General features: G+C 43.0%; 1 protein-coding gene across 4 annotated transcripts in view; it reads left to right on the top strand.

Moving 5' to 3' along the window:
* The window catches only part of SLC26A7 (solute carrier family 26 member 7), a 139,783-nt gene that overhangs the window by 37,031 nt on the left and 80,885 nt on the right, over positions 1 to 21,867 (top strand). For all 4 annotated transcript variants that reach the window (XM_075125062.1, XM_075125061.1, XM_075125059.1 and 1 more), the window contains 3 exons: positions 1,029 to 1,139; positions 4,388 to 4,564; positions 15,240 to 15,400. In XM_075125062.1, the coding sequence (XP_074981163.1) occupies positions 1,029 to 1,139; positions 4,388 to 4,564; positions 15,240 to 15,400 (449 nt within the window). The remainder of the gene's footprint in view (positions 1 to 1,028; positions 1,140 to 4,387; positions 4,565 to 15,239; positions 15,401 to 21,867) is intronic.

Below are 21,867 nucleotides of genomic sequence, written 5' to 3'. Positions count from 1 at the left end.
CACACTGCTTAGAAAATGGACCTCTGATTCTAGCCGTTCAGTAAGGGGTCCATTGTCTATTTCCTTGGAGTTTATCTACACGTAAAAGTTGTACCACTTTAACTGCAGTGGTTTAGTTTAACCAGTACAACTCCTCTAGAGTGGATGAAGTTATACTGGTATAGCTAATTCCCAAACAGGAGAGGGGATAAGCTATACCTGAATAAAGCACCTTTATACCAGCACAACTGCATACACAGTAGGAGTTGTACTGGTATAACTATCTTGATTAAAAAAAATCACCATCCTAATTGAAATAATTGTGCTGCTAGAACTTTCAAGTGTAGATCAGACTTAAGTAGTCTTCTCCTCCTTCCCCATGCTCCGCTCTTCTTCCTGCCTGCCCCTTTAGACAGGGCAAGCTTTCCTCTTCTTCTGCCTCTTCTGGAGTTTCTGGTGTGTTTCTTTTCACCTTGTGCCTTCTCTTTTCTGTGGACTTTGGCCTGCGAATTCTGTCCTGCTGTCCCCAACACGGACATATGAATTGCCATATGAGATCAGTGACCTATATAGTCCAGTATCCTATCTCTGATAGGGACTAATCCCAGATGCTTTAGAGGAAGGTGCTGGATAAGGACTCAGGAGACATGGATTCCATTCCCAGCTGTGCTGCTGGCCTATTTAGTGACCTTGGGCAAGTCAGGTCCCTTCTCTGTGCCTCCATTTCCCTATCTGTAAAATGGGGGTAATGATACTGACCTCCTTTGTAAAGTGCTTTGAGATCTATGGATGAAAAGTGCTATATAAGAACTAGGTATTATTAATAGATAATTATGGAGAAATCCACCCACAACAGAAGATTCCTCCAAACCCCATTGCTTAGTGGTTGGTTTATGCCTTAGCTTTTTATAGATGTAATTATCATTGTAGGTAGTTTTAATCCTAGTGTTAAAGCTGTGGACTTTTCCCCCGACCAAAACCAAATGTAACGTAATTTGATATCTTGGTGCAATGTATTGTTTACTAATTTCCATTATCCTTCTCTATAGGGCTGGCCTTTGCTGTTCTGTCTTCAGTCCATCCAGTGTTTGGTTTATATGGATCTCTCTTTCCTGTCATCCTTTATGCTATTTTTGGAATGGGACGCCATGTTGCAACAGGTAAGTGTCTGGAAACATTTAGGCTCCCATCGTGCAAGTTGCTGAGTGTGTTCTGTGAAATGAGGCGCTTCCTCAACAACTGGTGTGTTCATTGCAAGTTGAAGGTACTAAGCGTCACAGGATCAGTTATGGGGGAGAGAAAGAGGGAAGTGTCTTAAAACAGATTAACCTGTTCACATTTCTTGTGCCTTTTCTTTACAGCTACATCTTTTTTCTGCTTAAGAAAAGTGTTTTTAAGAAAAAAAAGCCTTGTTAAGGTTATACTGGAGCCATTCCTAAGGTTATACTGGAGCCATTCCTACCACTATAATTGAATACTGCATCAATACTTCCTTTATAAATATAGTTTATCAGGGACTTATGCACCTGACTATATAAATTTGCTGGAAGCTAAAACTTTAACAGACAAGAGCTCAGCTAGTGAGAGCCTTTTTAAATATAAACAGGAACAACTAAAAGTTTGACTGTTCCTAAACTATAGAAACACCTCATTATTTCTCACATTGCTATAACACAACCCCAGTACTTCTCACCAAAACATACCCTCTCCCTACTCCATATACTTCAGTAGAATTGGGATTACCCCTGATCAGATGCTTCTGTTGAGCTGAAGGGTGAAGATGCCCCATCACTTCCACTGTAGAAGCTAAGGAACCACTAGGAGTTCCCTAGCTGCCATGCTCATGATTATGTGGCCTCCTCACCACTGCTTTGAGCAGAGCTACCCACAGTGGCAAGAAGTGTTTCCGAGCTCCTGCTAGATTGACTGCTTTGTTCCCTAAGGAAACCTGTTATGAACTGAGAAAGGGAATTGTATTCATCAGGTTGGACCACCAAGAAATTTGTCTGTGGGAATGGTGGCCTCCCAGTGACTCTCGAAGACCAGGGGACGTATAGAGACAGGCACTTGGTTCCAGTAGGCGAGTACAATGAGCTTAAATGCAGGGCCGTAGCCCCTGCCCCCAGTCAACCAAAGATAAAATGTGAAAGGGGTATCCTGCACCTTAGGGGAAGGGGAATGGCTGTGGGAGCCTTTTGAGGGGAGGGAAGATGGTTCTTGGAAATTTGGAACCGTGTGCAACCACACACAAACCACATGTGCAACCAATTTGGAACCACATGTGCAACCACACCCTGCAGGGCTCACATAGCCCAACTGCATACATCTCCACTCTGGCTAATATGTTTTCTAAGAAGCAAACACTGTCTTTTGAATAACTAGATGGTTTTGAAATCAATACTGTTAACAGCTCCGTAAGAGCTATGTGGTCTACTGGGAAACCAATGTACATTCCAAAGTACATAGAATTTGTCTCCCAACATATGTATGTTATATTGTCAAACCTCCAGATAATTTACATCAAACAGGACATGAATTCTGTGTCAAGGTCCTTGGGTTTTGTTGCTCTGATGTAGCAAACTAGAAATTCTGCAGAAGCTTATTTTTGAAAAAAAAAGTTGTTTTAATCAATGAACTATTCACATGAATAACATTGTTACAGTATCCCTTGTATTATGCATTCTAATATTAAATTCAATTTGTCTAAAGCTGTCCTCCACACAAAAATTGTCAGGGAGGAAGTCTCTGGGGCCTTTGATACCTGGGAAGGCAGTTTGGGATTGTGGGACAAGCACATTAGATGGATGCTTCTGCTAAAATGATCAGTATACTCAGTTCACAGGAGAGCAAGAAACATTCTTTTAAATGAAAGCTTAGATTTTGGAGAATAATTCTGTGGCAGGAGCTGGGATAAAGGTAGGTTACTATATAGCCTTATAGTTCCTTTATTTGTCCTTTTCATTAAAAAAGCTAAAAATATGAGGCTATATAAGCAAAATTGTTTCAAAATAGACAATGTTTACAAATTTCTCCACGAGCAGTTGATTTTTAAACTAAAGGTCACTAAAGGAAAAAAGTACCTCACTCATCATCTTACATAGCACCCTTAATATCCAGAAAAAATATCTGGTGGTAATAAACTCTTGTTATGTAGCATGAAGGTGGTGAAATGGACAAAGGGCAGGACTTCAGGACTGACACGGTATCCATGGGGTGAAATGGAGCAAATGTCATTCAGCCTAGGATTTGTGGAGTATACTCAAAGCCCTGTATCCTACAATTCTATGGCTTTGGATTTGCTGTAGAATTCACCTTTTGGACTCCAGCCCTTGCTACAGAATTGTGCTTCACAATCTAAGCTGTCATACAGAAATGTTTCTGTCCCTCGTGGTTGTGAAGAAAATATTATAAATATGAACACAATGTATTTTCATGATAACCATTTTAGCAGAAGTATGCTGCTATTGCACATATCCCATCATCCCAAAGGCCCTGATTCAGGAAAGCACGTAAGCATATGCTAAAGATTCATTGTTTAAAGTTAAACATGTGCTTAATTCCGTTCCCAAATAAAGATGCTTTCCTGAATCACGGCTAAACCATGTACTACAGCTCCCCATGTGCCAATGCCCCATATATCCTTTACTCAGAGGTGACAATCTCCTTCCCCTGTAATAACTTCTCTGAAGTCAGTGGAACTCTGTTTAAGTAAAGGATGCAGGATTGGGACCTGTTTTAGTCAGACTTTTTGCATGAAAAATGGAGTTCATCTGTGGCCTGGTCCTGTAAACTTTTGCCTACTTGACTAATTCTTACTCATAAATAGTCCCTGGTACCTCACTTAGTCTAGTCTTATGTAAAAGATTATTCATCTGAGCAATAAATTGCTAGAATTGAACCTTTATTCTGGCTGCTTTTTCTCCATTTGAACTCAGGAGCCTAATGTATTTGGGATACGGTAATAGAAATTATGATTTCAGGTGGAACTAATATATGCAAAACATTTTCCAAACAGTATGTTGTTCAAAGCTTTCCGTGATGCTTTAATGCCTTTAACGTTGATTAAAGATTGAATGTGATTAAAGATTTCAAAAGGGCTTCAACCCTGCCTCTGTTTGTCTGTGTGCACATTATTTGCTTGTGCATTTTTGAGCACCATTATTTTCAGGCACACAGAAGAGAACTTGCACACAAAAAACCATTTGCACTCAGTTTATCCGCTCATATGGCATATTATACATAGAAATTTGCACCCAACAAGTGCAAGTGCTTTAAAAACACACACCTGAAGTGAGTGTGCAAATTTCACATTTCTGGATAGAGGCTGTACTTTGAAAAATTAATGTTAGTGACTCTAACAAATATTGAGCTACTTATTGGTAATTGATATGTGACTTTTCTTTTACAGGAACTTTTGCTTTAACTTCCTTGATATCTGCCAATGCAGTTGAGCGTCTTGTTTCTCCAGCAAGCAACAATTTCACTACAAGCAATAATTCGGGAGTCTTAGGTTTATCAGAGTTTGAAATGCAGAGGATTGGAGTTGCTGCAGCGGTTTCATTTTTAGGAGGAATTATTCAAGTAGGTACTCTAAATAGTTAACGAACATTTATTTTAACAAACGTAAGAAGTACACTATAGCTAAGTCTTTGTCTGTCACAGCTATGACTTTGGTGATGAAAAACATAACTTAGTTTTATTTCATAACAAGTCCAGCTCTTTGAACCTTGGCCAGCTGGCTGTTGAGCAGGGTTCTACCATGGTTTTTTACAAATTTGGCTCTATATTTGTCCACTGCTTTGGAGTCTGCAAATATGATTTGACTTTTGAGTTTCAAATAATTTACTTGCAAAATAAAGGGTCATCTTGCTTAAAATAAAGTTGATCCTGTGACATTTTAAATTTATTTTTGCCAGAATTAAATTACTCCTGCTTTTTTTCGGGTGCCAAAGTCATGTCCTATCCCATTTTATGTCAAGACAAACAATCAGTTCTTAATTATGCTTGTGCTATGGTGGCCATGAAGGGACAAATCCCTCTCCCAATAAAGTAAATGGGAGTTTTGCATATGACTTCACTAGAGCCAAGAACAGGGCCTAATGGGTACATCCCCTTCTATTTTTACTTTTATTTGCCTTATGCAGCTAGCCCACAACAACTTTTATTATTATTAATTATAGTAATACTTAGCAGTTACTGACATAGGAATTGCCATGTCTGTCCTGCTTCTGACAGTTGCCAGTACCAGATGCTTCAGTGGAAGGTGTAAGTGCTTGTGTGAGGGCTGCCATTTTGGCAGATACACCAAGGTTTGTACTGGGGACCACCAGAGGTAAAAGCATGAGTTGCTACAGCTTTTACTCATATCCTCTGTGTATTGGGACAGTGGGAGATCTGTTATACACAGGTTTCCAATGGGTTTCATGTGTATAGTGCTTTTCATCATAAAAGCATTTAACAAACCGTATGATAATCTCATTTACCTTTTGTTCAGACAAACCATTCAACCCAAAAGAAAACTAATAGATTAAGTTGTTTGTTGTTATTATTATTACTATTATTAATATTTTTGAGATCAAAATGTTATTTACCTTCTCATATGACCAGTTGATCTTTCTCCCAAATCCACTTTAGTTCTATAATTGTTTCTGTAAGAGATTCAATAAAAAACATCTTTGCATATGTTCCCCATTAGCAAGATAAACATGCCTTCTTTCATTCTTTTCAGGATATATGATGAAATACTGAATAAAAATAATTTTTCCAAATACATTCACATTTATAATAGCACTTTTCATCTTCAGATATTAACTTATTAATCTTCGCAGCACCCTCCTTTGTGAGAGGTAGAGATATTTCTGCCCCCATTTCAAAGATGGAAAAATGGAGCTAGAAAGGTTATGACTAGAGCTGATTGGGAATTTTTTGACAAACCATCTTTTTGTTGTCAAAAAAATGCCAGTTTGTCAAAACTGAAACTCTTCATGAAACAGGGTTGATGTTGATGAATTTCCTAACTCAAAAAAGAGTAAAGAAAAAAGATCTGAAGTTGTTGAAACACAGTTTTTCACTTTTTTAGTTTGAAATGACCTGTTGTTTAGAAACTTAAGCTAAGACGCTAAAATGTTTTTTTATTGATTTGTTTTTTTAAGAAAGAAAACTCACAATCAAAATGAAGTGTTATAGAATTATTTTGACAAAATGTTTTGATTGACTTTTTCCTAAAAAATCTATTCATTTGGTTTGTCAATATTTTCAAAAGGTAGACTTTTCATCCCAATTCAATTTGGGACAATTTTCAAACTCTTGAAAATATTCACTAAAAAGGAATTTCCCACCTATTTCCCACCCAACTCTAGTGCAGATTTGCTTGAAACCATGGAGGGTGTGAAAGCCTAGATTAGAATGCAGGACTCTGGTTCCCACCTGAGTGTTGAGACTCCTAAGCAATAACTCTCTTTTTGTAGAAGTACAATTTTTCCAAATTGAGTTTTCAATTATATTTTTAGTTGAAAAATGATTTAACTGATTAAATGTTTTATTGAAAATTTGATTTTTGACAGAGAAAGGGCCCTGAAAATTTTCAATACAGATTTTTGTTAAAAAAAAATTTCATTTTGCAAAACTTTGAAAAATCAATTAAACATTTTGAAATGTTCCTATGCAGTTTTTTACTACCTTTTCTACCAGTTCTACTCCCTCTATATTTCTCACGTTATTTTTTCTGTGTTGGTTTATATGGGTATATTTCGTAGCCTCTTTAATATGCTTGCACTTTGAGATACAAATTTAATTTGGCATTCCTTGTGTAAGAATAAGTAATCTATTATCTGAATAAGCATTTGTTAATGGATCAGATACAGATAAATTGCTTCAAGGTTTGGATTGTGTTTTGTTTTTCTTGAAAAACTCTGCATTTTTACAATGGAAGTATTTTAGTCTTTAAAATCTAAAATGGTTGTGGCATTGTTTGAAAATCAGTTCCAATTGATGGGCACTAACTTCTTTCCTAATATTTCATAACTCTTTGGTTTAACATTGTAACAGATGTAACCTAGCTCTCATATTCATAAATCTTGGTATATAAGGTTGTGTATTTTATAATGGCTCTCTATAAGCTGTACTACTCATTTATTAATGTGATCTCAGAAATTTCTGTTGCTATTTCAATGTTACTGATTGATAACGAATCCTCAGAATAGTGCTAACAGAATGGAATATGGTGTTTTAAACCTTGAATCTAGAAAGAATGGTCACTGGACTACCACAGATCCAATAAAATGTTGCTTCTTCCTACAAAATTTAACTAGTAAATAACTGTTCATTCGCTCAATGCAAAACAGGGAAGGAACTTTAACAATAACACATGTGAGTGTGTAATAGACAATTGTGTCAGAATACTCAAATTAGTTGTACAGGACTGTACAGAGCCCTAATTTAAGTTTTCTGTCACATCTTTTATCCATCCTGGTAAATGTTTTAACAAAGTTCCTTCCCTGTTTTGCATTGAGTGTACAGAAATTTATGTGCTAGTAAAATGTTGTAGGTAGAAGCAACCATTTGTTGGATCTTAGAAGGGAGTTAGGTGGGAGTTTCCAGCTGGTAGGGGCAGAAGCAGCCAAAGCAGGGACTGCTTGACCTGTGGGGTGGGGAGAGGTTGGAGGAAGAGAGTGGGGGGAAAATGGGGCCCAGCCAGGGCCAACCCTCTCCCCAGCATTTCACTGGACTCAGAACTGTGCAGGAGAGACACGCTCCTCCCCCATGCTGGGGGCTCTAGGAATGAGACCATGCCTCCCTACATCTTTCTCGCTCCCTTCCCCTCCCTCTCCACCCACCGTGTGGACTTGGGAGTAAGCTGCAGAGAGGAGCCTGCTAGAGTCTCCATCTGGTAATGGCAGAAGCAGGCAAAGCAAGGGCTATTCGTTCTTAGAAAACTTTCTGCAATTTTGTCTGGAGTTTTTCTTCTTCTTTGAGTGCTTGCTCATGTCGATTCTGTTCTAGGTGTGTGTATTCCCATGTGCACAGTTCATTGGAGATTTTTGCCTTAGCGGTATCTGTAGGGTCGGCTGTAGCACCCTCTTGAGTGCCGTGCTCATGTGTCGGCATATTAGGCACTGCCGGCCCTACGCCTTCTCAGTTCCTTCTTACCACCCGCGACAGTTGGTTGGAGCACCTTGTCTCACATTCTTGCGGTTCTTAACAGCCCTTTGTTTACCTTCTTTGTATATCGTTCTCTAGGTACTTATTTAGCCATTAGATTAAGTGTTAGTTGTTAGTTTAGTAGTTAGAGTCCTGGCTGGGACTTTGCCCCACAGTGGGGCATGCCTCGTTCCCTGGGCTTCACACCGTGTTCGTCATGCAACAGGCTGATGCCTGTTAGTGACCCCCCTGTGGCTGTTTAAAGTGCTTGGGGGAGTCCCATATAAAGGATAAGAGCAGGATTTGCAAGAGCTTTCCCCCTAGAACCCAGAAGGAGCGGGATATCCGCTTGCGGGCACTTCTCATGGAGGCCGCGTGTCATCTGGCATCAGAACCCTCCCAGTTGGACTCCGCTTCCAGTACCATGATGTTGGTGTGGAGCGCACTGCCGCCACCGGGCTCTGCCCGGCAGTTTCCCCTCTCCAGTGCTTAAGAAGCAGAAGAAGAAAAAGGGCTCTCCGGCACCATCTAAGGAGGGGAAGGGGGGCTTTGGGCAAAGGACCAGTTCAGGCCATGTGCCTGCCCCGGAGCTTCAAAGGGGACCGCTACAGTTGGGTCCCCTAGCCCAGCCAGGGAGCCGCCTCCGACTCCCAGAAACAGCAGGGGACCTAGGGGCTTTCGTTGTCCAAAGCGGCTCAGGCAACTAAAGACCTAATGAGCCTGCCAGCACCGCAGGCGCTGCCGTGCCAAGCGCTGGACTTAGCTAAAGCCCTGCAATCCAAGGGCAAGCCAGCCATAGGACTGTCCCAAAGGGCAGTGGGGCTCCATTGGTCCCGGATCACAGGTGTATATCCCCATCCCCAAGCCTAGGACCCCAGTCCTGCAACCTCTATCTCTGGCCAGAAGACCCAGGTCCCTGGCACCGCGCTCTCCTTCTACGAGGCATGGAATGCTGGAATCAAGACACCAGTCTCAGTATGCTTGGTACCTGTGAGCCTCCCGCTAGAGATTGCCCCAGCACAGGTCACTATCGCCTAGATGATCTCCCAGGCGTTGGTCCTCACCCACCCTGCCCCTCCCTCGGCGATGCACTTGTCATCTTCATCGCCGGACAAAGTGGTGGCAGGGCACTCCCTGACTGGCAGTCCCCCCAACGACTTTAAAGAGCACCAGGCTCTCCTTAAAAGAATGGCTGCCAACTTAAACCTGGAAATTGAGGAGTTGGTGGAGCAACTGGATGACCTTTTCAACGTCAGATCTTTCACCACCCCGGCCCAAATCACGCTGCCTGTCCACCTAGGATCCTTAAGATTGCAAAACTTCTGTGGCAGACCCCCTCTTTCATTCCACCCACTTTTAAAAAGGAAGAAAAGAAGTATTATGTCCCCTCAAAGGGGTTTAAATACCTCCATATTGCACCCACAGTTAACGAGAGGGCCAGGCAGGGCCAGGTGAGCAGCACACCAAAGAATTAAGATGCCAAGAAACTGGATTTATTTGGCAGAAAGATTTATTCGACGACCAGTCTGAAATTTCGGGTGTCTAACCACCAGGCCCTGATGGGCAGGTACAATTTTAATCTGTGAGACTCTCTTGGTAAATTTAAGCAGGCCTTCCCTCAGGACCATACCCAGGAGTTTGCCGCTTTAGTGGAGGGCAAAGCAGTGGCAAAAGTGCCCTCCAGAAGGCCTGGGTCGCAACAGACTTGGCGGCCATGGTTATTGCCTCTGCGGTGGTAATGAGGCACAGCTCTTGACTGTAATCCTCGGGATTATCCCAGTAAATGCAGTCCACTCTCTAGTTACCTCCTGTTTGAGGGAGCAGGACTCTTCTCCGAGCTCACGGACACAAGGCTGCATGGCCTTAAAGACTCCTCTGCCACTCTCCGCTCCCTGCGCCTTCATACCCCTCAGCAGACTAGGAAGCAGTTCCATTCTCCACCTCCTCTGCCTAGGTCTTGGGGACCTCCCTGGCAGAGCACCTGTAGAAAAAGGACAGAGAGAAGGGGTTTAAACAACAATGCCCCTCGTCTTCCCGTTCGCCTGCTCAGCCCAGCCCTTCGAGTCACTTGGGAAGCCAGAGACAGGCATTTTGAGGGTGCGCTCAAGGACGGCGCCCCCGTCACATCCCAAGATCCACCTTCTTACTCTTTCCTCAACTGCCTGTGCCCCTTCCAGTCGGCCTGATCTGGCTAACCTGAGCCTGTTGGGTGCTCAACATAATCTCTTTGGGCTACACCCTACAGTTCTTGGCCGCCCGTCCCTCCTACGCCCCTTCCCCATCCCTCTTCAGGGACTTTTCTCATGAGTAACTGCTCGCCCAGGAGGTCGACAGCCTCTTCAGCATGGGCAGAAACAGATTAAGGTTTTGTGGGGCCAGAGCAAGTGGGGGGGCCCTCCCCACCCCTTCCATCTGCAGTCCCACCCCCCTTCTGTCCCTTCCGCCTGCGGCCCTGCCCACGGCCCCATCCCATTCTGTCCCTTCCCCTCACCTCTCTGCCTGTTCCACATACAGTCAGCCTCATTCTGCCCCTCTACTGCAGCCCCGTAGCCTTGCTTCTTTCTCCCCCCCTGCACTGCGGCCCCAAGACCGAAGAAGCTCTGTCCCCCTCCTGCCCTATGGCCCAGGCCACAGCAGGGAGAGCTTCCCCAGTCCTGGGGCCGCAGCAGGGAGCTAGAACTTCTCCAGTCCTGGGGCCATAGGTGTAGTTTGACTGCTATATTTGGGGGGACACATGCACACATGCATGCTGAAGCCAGTCTCCTTGGTTCACTGGCTCTCTCCCCCCGCCTGCACCGGTACCTGGGCTGCTGGTGCTGGGGTGGACGGGACGACATAATGGGGGCGCCCCAGCTGCTACTGGCAACCACTCCGACACCAGCTGCTGCAGTGATGTCACTGCTCAGGTGCTGCTGCAGTTGCTTCCCTGCTGTGGCTGCTGCTGCCCAGGGAATGCAACATGCTGGGCTCCTACTTCCCCCCACCCATTCCCGAATGCTCTTCTCTTTCCCGTCCCCTCCCCTTTTCTCCTCACCCCACCTCCCTTGCCTGCACCCCCGCCCTGCACTCATGGTGGTAGAGGAAACAGGCAGGCACTAGGATCCAGGAGGCGGCTTCCAGCTGCTGAGACAGGACCCACAGTGCAGGGGAAAACTGCTCCATCCTGCTCTGTCCGCCCCCATGAGCTGAAACATGTGGGGGAAGGGTTGGGGGGGGGAGACAAGCATGGGAATAACAAAGCCCCCCCCGCCCCCCCCGAGGCCGAGTAGAGTCAGGGAGCGGGGTCAGGGCACAGGGTGCCCATTTTTCCAGGGCCCCCCAATAGGCTGGGGCCCCTGGCCCTGTCAGCCCAATGGTTAATCCACCATTGAGCATTGGGACAGTAGAGGAGGTCCCTTGGGAAATGAGGGGAAAAGGATTCTACTCCCATTATTTCTTAATCCCGAAAGCGAAAGGGGCCCCGAGAGCCATTTTGAACCTGCGACGCCTCAAAACGTTGAAGTTCTGCATGGTTTCCCTGACCTCCATCATCCCCTCCCTGGATCTAGGAGACTGGTACGCTGCCCTCGACTTGAAGGATGCATATTTCCATATCTTCCAAGGGCACAGATGGTTTCTCCGTTTTGTGTTGGGCCAGTGCCATTTCCAGTTCACAGTGCTACCCTTCAGTCTCTCGTCATCCCCAAGAGTGTTTACAAAGTGCATGGCACCAGTGGCTGCTTACCCGAGGCGTCGGGCTGTTCAAATTTACCTGTACCTCAACAACTTGCTAATCAAGGGCCGGTCCCGGGATCAGGTGCGGTGGCACCTCGATCTGGTTCGCTCCACCTGTCATGATCTAGGGCTGTTGATAAACAAGAAAAAATTGACACACGGCTCCATGTCAGGCCCCATAGGCATAGCTGGCGTCGGTCTACGGCCCCAGCAGACACAATGTTAACCGTGTAGTCAGGGTACCGGATCCCTTACTGTCATCACTCACATGGTGGAGGAATCCCATATTGGTGGTGGAGGGAGTTTCCTTTGCGGCCCCATCCCCGTCGGTTATCCTAGTCTCCAATGTCTCGGATCTGGGGTGGGGAGCCCACCTGGGTGATCTCAGCACACAAAGTTGTTGGTCAAGGTCACAAGGTCACAATTGCTCCCTACACATAAACGTCCCCTCTTCCTAGGGGATGTGGAGTGATGACCTTTGATATGCCCAATGGCCCCATCCTGAAGGCTCTGTAATAAGCTCTTTGGGTCAGGAACCATCTGTGTATGCTCTGTCTGTGTAGCTCATAGCACAATCAGGTCTTAGTCTCTGACTAGGGCTTCTAGGCACTATAGTAATACAAATTAATAATAATAATACTCACCATAAGTACATCAGCAATTGTCCTTAGTAGGATCCAGTATTGGGTATCAGTGCTCTCAGTTCTTATGGCACTGAGCAATTTGCTAGCTATTTGAGGGAAGTATAGAGAAATAATTTCATATGAGGTTCCTTACTCTCAGATGGAGTAGGAAGTGTGCTCACTAGAACTTTAGAGAGGAAGGTGGGTGAGGTAATATCTTTCATTGGACCAACTTCTGTTGGTGAGAGAGACAAGCTTTTGAGCTTACACAGAGCTTTTCTTCACAGACCTGAAGAAGAGCTCTGTCTGAGCTCAAAAGCTTGTCTCTCACCAACAAAAGTTGGTCTAATAAAAGATATTACCTCATCCACCTTATCTCTCTAATATCCTGGGACCAGCACGGTAACAACACTGCATCACTAGAGATTTGTCAGGTAAATGAAAAGCCAGCCACTCTGGGAGTTTCAATACAGATGCACAGATGACTACTCATTGTGAAATGCAGGTGAAAAATTAAATGATACTTGTGTGCAAAGAGCAATAATATATGCAAGTAATTGCTTTAGATTAGTCAGTACTAAGGAGCCTGTAAGGAACTCCAGAAGGATGAAATTCAACATGGATAAGCACAAGTTAATCCTCACAGAAATTATCAGTTTTACCTACTCATACATAACAGATTGGAGAGTTTTCAGGGAGAGGATCAAGGTGTCACTGTATACCCTTCAGTTAGGACGTCTGCTATATCTGTCGGAATGGGAAACATGCTAATAAGAGGTTAGGGTGTATTTACAGAGGGACAGAGTACTAAAAAAATATTAAAGTGTCAGTTGTATTACACTGGTATAACTTACTTTGAATACTGCACTCAGCTTTGGGCAATCCCTCACACAAATTCCATACTGTAGTAGAAACAGTCTAAAGAAAGGCAGTGAAAGTTATTAGAGGCATGGTGGGGTTTCTATACTATGATAATTTTAAAAGATGAGCATTAATTAGATGAAAAGGAAGAAGTGATAAAGGCATCATAACAAATTGTAGGGAGGTGGTCAGCTGGTCATCTCTTTTTTAATCTGTGCAGTAATTCAAAAACACATGGACATACACAATGTAAAAGGGAAAAAAATAAAACAGATAAAAGGGGATGCATTTTTTACCCAACGTACAATGTGTGGAACCCACTGTTTGTAGCAGGATATAATTAAGGCAGAGGGTTCAGTCTGATTCACAAAAGTGTTAGATATTACAAGATTAATAATAGCATCCATAGTTACACTCACTGCTAGAAGAAAATTACTAGGGCTATCAAACTGATCACATTATAGTATTATAGGATTCTGTACCTTTGGAGGTGATGGTGGTTTATTCCTCTGAAGCATCTGGTGTGACAGCAACTGATGTGAACGGGATTTTGGATTAGCTAGGTCATTGTTCTGTCTCAATATGTCAATTGCTGTGTTTCTATACAAGTTTCTAAAAAATGTGAAATGGCTCTATTGTGAGAATAAAACTACACAGATCTGGCTCTTAGTCATTTGTGATTTCAGATACTTTAATCAAACATTGAATGTGAATTCTCTGACTTCATGCTGCCCTGACGAGTAGATGATTTTTACATTGTTCACTGGGTTCATATATTTGAACAGGGGAGAATAACAAGTAGAGCCAATATTTAGATAAGTCATTGTGTGAACATACTTTGACTGACCCAGCAGTTGTAACTAATCTCATTTTAGAGCCTGGTAAACTAGTGATGTTAGTGAGATAGTATAAAATAAACTGTGACAAAGTTCCTCCTCTGCCTTGGTGGGTCCTGCGCTTATTGGCGGATTTTCTCGCCTCAGAGGTTCACAGCAGCCCTCAGTTTGGCCACTTTCGTGGCTCAAATCTGCCATTCACTCAGTTAGCCTCATCACTGGCCAGCATGGGGAAAAGGAAGAAGAACAATCCCCGCAGTCTCAGCTGATCCACCTAGTGGATCGGGGAACAGGCCAGAGACCTTTCCCTCTGGTGGAACCCACAGTCCAGGTCAACTCCTCCGGTTTCAAGTAGGGAGTTGGGGGAATGGAGGGATGGGGGGAAGCCAGGCCCACCCTCTACTCTGGGTTCCAGCCCAGGGCCCTGTGGATTGCAGCTGTCTATAGTGGCTCCTGTAACAGCTGTGTGACAGCTACAACTCCCTGGGCTACTTCCCCATGGCCTCCTCCCAACACCTTCTTTATTCTCACCACAGGACCTTCCTCCTGATGTCTGATAATGCTTGTACTTCTCAGTCCTCAGCCTTCTCACTCTCAGGTTCTTGCACCTCTTCCTCCCAGCTCCTCGCACGCACACCACAAACTGAAATGAGCTCCTTTTTAAAACCCAGGTGCCCTGATTCGCCTGCCATAATTGATTCTGGCAGCTTCTTGATTGACTGCGGGTGTTCTAATCAGCCTGTCTGCCTTAATTGTTTTCAGAAAGTTCCTGATTGTTCTGGATTCTTCCCTGTTACCTTACCCAGGGAAAAGGGACCTACTTAACCTGGGGCTAATATATCTGCCTTCTATCACTCTCCTGTAGCCATCTGAACTGACCCTGTCACAAAACTTACAAAAAGATTTAATGTATTTCACTTTAAGCTATATTCATGTTTCACAGCATGCATCTGAAACTTCTCCTTTTGATTTGCTAACACAGCCATTTATCTTCTGGTTTATTAAAAGGGTATTTCTCATTGCATTAACACTGGGAAACCTGAATTTTAATGTAATCACTGATATATGTCTTTGGTTTCTTAGGTAGCAATGTTTGTGCTGCACTTGGGCAGCGCCACATTCTTGTTGACGGAACCGGTGATAAGCGCAATGACAACAGGAGCAGCTACGCATGTTGTGACTTCACAAGTCAAGTATCTGCTGGGAATGAAAATGCCATATATATCTGGGCCCCTGGGATTCTTTTATGTGAGTTCACGAGCAGAGATATCACATTGGTTTGCTAACATTCTGTTTAACATCTATAGTTTTTGGAAAGGGAGATGTAGAGGTAAGGACATGATTGTGTGAACCCTCATGTTATCTGTCCCATTCAAATCAGTAGGATTTGTTAATATGGATTATTTGAGTGAGTAAGAACTAGCAGGATTAGGCCCCAGATTGATCCTTTGTGTTTTCTGGTTTAAAAATAAGTGGTCAAGTTTTGCAGCTTTGTCAATCGTTCTAATTATTAGATGTAAAAATTTGAAATATTTCATAATTTTTCATTCAACCAAGGCTAAACAATACCCAGTTTACAGGGTGATACAGGGAGTGTTAACCTTTGTTGAATATCCGGTCTGAGGGAATACCACAGCATTTCAGATTTCATTCCAGACATGTTTCATGTCACATTTTCTTGAATATTAGTGAGGTGAAAGAAATATGATACATGACTTGTGGATGTCCTGTGCAAGAGTTACCTTGGATATGCTATTGCTATTTTATGATACGGCACATTCTTATCACAAACACACGTCAAGTTTATCACTTTATGTTAATCACCGTATCATGCGTGCAGCATGCCTCATAAAGCTGCAGTCCTTTGGGAATTTAAACTCTGAAGGTAAACATGATTGCACAGAGCCTTCCACGGCAAAGTTACATGGCCTTACATGAGAAACACAATTCTGAGAACACATTCTCTAGGATAATCCACGGTAGAAAAAAGCTTCCCTTGTAGGCATTTGACCTTGTTCTTCCAGCACAGTATAAATAATAGCATTGCCCCTTGTTAGGGTGATAGTTTGTGTACACTCAGCTGATGGGCAACTAAAGAATGAGTGTCTGTGTACAAATAGCAGAATTTTTTATTGGTTGGCAATGCCACAAAATTGAAAAAAATTGAAAAAATGTTTGTTTCAGATGGACTTAAAAACAATATTTTTTACTTTTTTTGCAAATAGAAAAGTTGAGGAAAACAATTCATTTTGAATCTAAATGTTTTATTCAACTCGAAACAAAACATTTTATTCAATTTTGAGTAGTTTTTAACATTTAAATTTTTTTAAAAATAAAAGAAAATTTCTATACTAAAAGTTGTTTTGAATTGAAAAATCAAAACCTTTCATTTAGAAAATGTTGAAATAAAGGATTTCTATGCCTTCTGAATTTTGAGGGAGGTAATTGAAACAATTTGTGGTAATTGACATTAATTCAAGAAATGTTTCAGTGCCTCTGAATCTGCATGTCTTGCTGAAAAAAAATTTTGGTCAAAAATTCGCACCCATTTCTACTTAGAACATATGCAGTTTGTCTAGACCCTAAAGTAGAACTAGTTATTTCATTAACATTGACCAGATTTCCTTGTGTCACTGTTGCTCCTCAATCATCATTTGATTCAATGCCCATATTTGAGTCAGGCAAGGGGAAGATTTAAGATGAGTTCTCTGTGAAAATCTCCACGCAATGGGGAGATTGGTCTAATGATCTCCCTGATTGGGGGGATTTTGCTTTTTAGAAAGGTTCTTTTGGTCATACTTTTATATTAAGGGTACATTTATAAGTAGTTGATAAAGGGTTAATAAATTGTTAATGTTTGTTATTACGCATGTAACAAATATGAATAATACAAGTTCCAGATGGTTATAGGCACATAAGTGCAAGGTGTCATAAGCAACCTATTGGACTATAACAAATGATTTACCATTTATTAACCCTTTATATCAAATGTACCTTTGATATAAAGTATGGCTCTTCTAGAGCTGCTATGCCAGTTACATGGAGAGCATATCTACATAAAGGAATATTGTCATCTGGTGGAGATGACTAACATTAAGTACAGCAGCCAAGAGACAATTAGATCATACAATATAAGAAATAATAATGTGAAGGCCAAGACACTAACAGGATTCAAAAAAGAATTATATGAATTAATGGAGGATAGGTCTACCAATGGCTATTAGCGAGAATGGGCAGGGATGATGTCCCTAGTCTCTGTTTGCCAGAAGCTGGAAATGGCTGACAGGAGATGGATCACTTGATGATTACCTATTCTGTTCATTCCTTCTGAAGCACCTGGGATTGGCCACTGTCAGAAGACAGGATATTGGGCGACATGGACCTTTGGTTTGACCCAGCACGGCCGTTCTTATGTTATGTTCTTAGAGAACAGCAGTAATACAAGGAAATAATTCTATCTTAGAATGCCAGTGATATTATAAATGAGGTCATTAAAAACCTTTGAGGAAATTTTCTTCCTTATCCTTTGTGTTTTTGTTTTTCTCTGACATATCCTAGCTGTCTTTGCCACACTTCTTTACTTCTGCTGATATCAAACCTTTTCCTCCTTTGTTCAGTTTGCAAAAAAAAAGATATTTTCTTGTGCAGAAGTTTTTGGAAAAAGTTTTTTTTAAAATGATCATAGAATCATAGAAGATTAGGGTTCGAAGAGACCTCAGGAGGTCATTTAGTCTAACCCCCTGCTCAAAGCAGGACCAACACCAGCTAAATCATCCCAGCCAGGTCGTTGTCAAGCTGGGCCTTAAAAACCTCAAAGGATAGAGATTCCACCACCTCCCTAGGTAACCCATTCCAGTGCTTCACCACCCTACCAGTGAAATAGTTTTTCCTAATATCCAACCTAGACCTCCCCCACTACAACTTGAGACCATTGCTCCTTGTTCTGTCATCTGTAACCACTTAGAACAGCCAAGCTCCATTCTCTTTGGAACTCCCCTTCAGGTAGTTGAAGGCTGCTATCAAATCCCCCCTCTTCTCCTCTGCAGACTAAATAAACCCTGTTACCTCAGTCTCTCCTCATAAATCATGGGCACATGATTTATGAGGAGAGACTGAGGTAACAGGTAATCATTTTCGTTGCCGTCCACTGGACTCTCTCCAATTTGTCCACACCGTTTCTGTAGTGGGGGGCCCAAAACTGGATGCAATATTCCAGATGTGGCCTTACCTGTGCCGAATAGAGGGGAATAATCACTTCCGTCGATCTGCTGGCAATGCTCCTACTAATACAGCCCAGTATGCCGTTAGCCTTCTTGGCAACAAGGGCACACTGTTGACTCATATCCAGCTTCTCATCCACTGTAATCCACAGGTCCATTTCTGCAGAACTGCTGCTTAGTCATTAAGTTCCCAGCCTGTATCAGTGCATGGGATTCTTCTGTCCTATCCTTGTTGAACCTCATCCAATTTCTATTGGCCCAATCCTCCAATTTGTCTAGGTCACTCTGGACCCTATCCCTACCCTCCAGTTTACATACCTTCCCCCCAGCTTAGTCTAATCCGCGAACTTGCTGAGGGTGCAATCCATCCCATCATCCAGATCGTTAATGAAGATGTTGAACAAAACCGGCCCCAGGACTGACCCCGGAGCACTCTGCTTGATTCCGGCTGCCAACTAGACATGGAGCCATTGATCACTACCCATTGAGCCCGACAATCTAGCCAGCTTTCTATCTACCTTATAGTCCATTCATCCATCCCATACTTCTTTAACTTGCTGGCAAGAATACTGTGGGGGACCGTATCAAAAACTTTGCTAAAGTCAAGGTATATCACATCCACCGCTTTCTCCATATCCACAGAGCCAGTTATCTCATCATAGAAGCCAATCAGGTTGGTCAGGGATGACTTGCCCTTGGTGAATCCATGTTGACTGTTCCTGGTCACCGTCCTTTCCTCCAAGTGCTTCAAAATGGATTCCTTGAGGACCTGCTCCATGATTTTTCCAGGGACTGAGGTGAGGCTGACTGGCCTGTAGTTCCCCGGATCCTCCTCCTTCCCTTTTTTAAAGATGCACTACATTAGCCTTTTTGCAATCATCTGGGACTTCCCCTGATCGCCACGAGTTTTCAAAGATAATGGCCAATGGCTCTGCAATCCCATCAGCCAACTCCCTCAGGACCATCGGATGCATTGCACCTGGCCCCTTGGACTTGTGCATGTCCAGCTTTTCTAAATAGTCCTTAACCTATTCTTTCACCACTGATGGCTGCTCACCTCCTCCCTATACTGTGCTGCCCACTGCAGCAGTCTGGGAGCTGATTTTGTCTGTGAAAATCGAGGGGAAAAAAGCATTGAGTACTTCAGCTTTTTCCACATCATCTGTCACTAGGTTGCCTCCCCCATTCAGTAAGGGTCCCACACTTTCCCTGACCTTCTTGTTGCTAACATACCTGTAGAAACCCTTCTTGTTACCCTTCACATCCCTTGCTAGCTACAACTCCAATTGTGCTTTGGCCTTCCTGATTACACCGCTTCATGCTCGAACAATATTTTTATACTCCCCCCAGTCATCTTTCCAAGTTTCCACTTCTTGTAAACTTCCTTTTTGTGTTTAAGCTCACCGAAGATTTCTCTGCTAAACCAAGCTGATCGCCTGCCATGTTTGCTATTCTTTCTGCACATCGGGGTGGTTTGCTTCTGCGCCCTCAATAAGGCTTCTTTAAAATACAGCCAGGTCTCCTGGACTCCTTTCCCCCTCATATTAGTCTCCCAGGGGATCCTGCCAATCAGTTCCCTGAGGGAGTCAAAGTCTGCTTTTCTGAAGTCCAGGGTCCGTATTCTGCTGCTCTCCTTTCTTCCTTTTGTCAGGACCCTGAACTCGACCATCTCATGGTCACTGCTGCCCAGGTTGCCACCAACTTCTACTTCCCCTATCAATTCTTCCCTGTTTGTGAGCAGCAGGTCAAGAGGAGCACGGCCCCAAGTTGGTTCCTCCAGCACTTGCACCCAGAAGTTGTCCCCAGCACTCTCCAAAAACTTCCTGGATTGTCTGTGCACTGCTGTATTGGTCTCCCAGCAAATGTCAGGGTGATTGAAGTCCCCCATTAGAACCAGGGTCTGTGATCTGGAAACTTCTGTTAGTTGTCCGAATTGTCCATGGATTCACCAAGGGCAAGTCATCTACCTTATCCTCCTGATCTGGTGGTCTATAGCAGACACCCACTACAACATCACCCTTGTTGCTCTTGCCTCTAAACTTAACCCAAAAACTCTCAACTGGCTTTTCTCCAGTTTCATACTGGAGCTCTGAGTAATCATACTGCTCTCTTACATACAGTGCAACTCCTCCGCCTTTTCTCCCCTGCCTGTCCTTCCTGAACAGTTTATACCCATCCATGACAGCGCTCCAGTCATGCGAGTTACCCCTCCAAGTCTCTGTTATTCCAATCACATCATAATTCCTTGACTGTGCCAGGACGTCCAATTCTTCATGCTTGTTTCCTAGGCTTCTTTTGTTCGTGTACAGGCACCTAAGATAACTAGCCGATTGCCCTGCTTTCTCAGTATGAATCAGGAGGCCTCCCCTGTTGCACCACTGTGAAATAAAGAAATGTCTGTTTATTAGAAGGCATGGTTTTGCTTTAAAGGCACTATAAAAACTAGAAAAATTCCTTGGGCATGTTAGCACATATGGGTTGGTTTGAGAAGGCACCAGTATCTCAGTCAGAAGCACCAGGCAATAAAATTGGCAACATTAGTTGCCATGATATTAGTTTTATATGAGAACTATACTAAATAATTATGTACAATTGTGCACGTGACCAGAGAGTAAAAGACGAGTTTGCCAACTACTCTTTTTGAACATTTTCTTGTATTTTCTCTGAAACTCACATAATCTTAATACTGCTGCACAGCCTCTTTTTTTCTTCATTCCACTCAAACCTCCCTCCCACCTACTTTAGGATGTTTTCTGATTCAGATACCCCTCAGGGCTGTAAAGCAGGAATCAAGAATGTTAATGAAGTGGGATAGGAAAGTCAAAAGGAAAACAAGGCAATGAAACATTTTCTTTTAATGAGAATGAGCTCACAATTAAATATGTACAAATGAGATTTACATGTGGAGAACAAATCTACTTTGAAGACCAGGGGTCTGTGGGATTTCTGAGTAAAGAACACACTTTTGTGATTTTTTAAAATCTTATTTTCTTGTGTACACTCTCATATTGGCCTTCTAACTTTTAACGTGTTCCCTAACTAAATTGTTCAGATTTTAGACTTAAATCATCTACAGCAGCTGCCAGTAGATTTATTTTCAATGTGGGTTGCATTTGCTGACCAAACAATGGAAAGAAACACTTAAAAAAATGTAATGGGTTCTTTTTGGCAGTTAAGTTGTATTGATTGGAGACCAGATGCCACTCTTTTGACTAATTTGTTGTTTTTATTCTCTTATTTTATTTGTTTTAACATCTGCACCCGTTTTTGGAGCTAATCTTCATGGTTTTAATTTAACCTCTTTAAAATAGGCAGAGGAACTCACTAATGTTTCAGAGTACACAGTCTTTCTATACTATGCACAGTTAAGGTTGGTGACTTTCTACTCGCACAAAACCAAACACTCTTGCCCCACTCCTCCTCTAATGCCCTGCCCCTTCTCTGAGGCCTTCCTCACTCACTCGCTCATTTTCACGCGGCTGGCTCAGTGGGTTG

This window comes from Caretta caretta, chromosome 2 (genome assembly GCF_965140235.1).
Source record: "Caretta caretta isolate rCarCar2 chromosome 2, rCarCar1.hap1, whole genome shotgun sequence".
Classification (NCBI taxonomy): Eukaryota; Metazoa; Chordata; order Testudines; family Cheloniidae; genus Caretta; species Caretta caretta.
The sequence above is the reverse complement of the archived record's forward strand: the minus strand, read 5'-3'. Positions and strand labels throughout refer to the sequence as shown.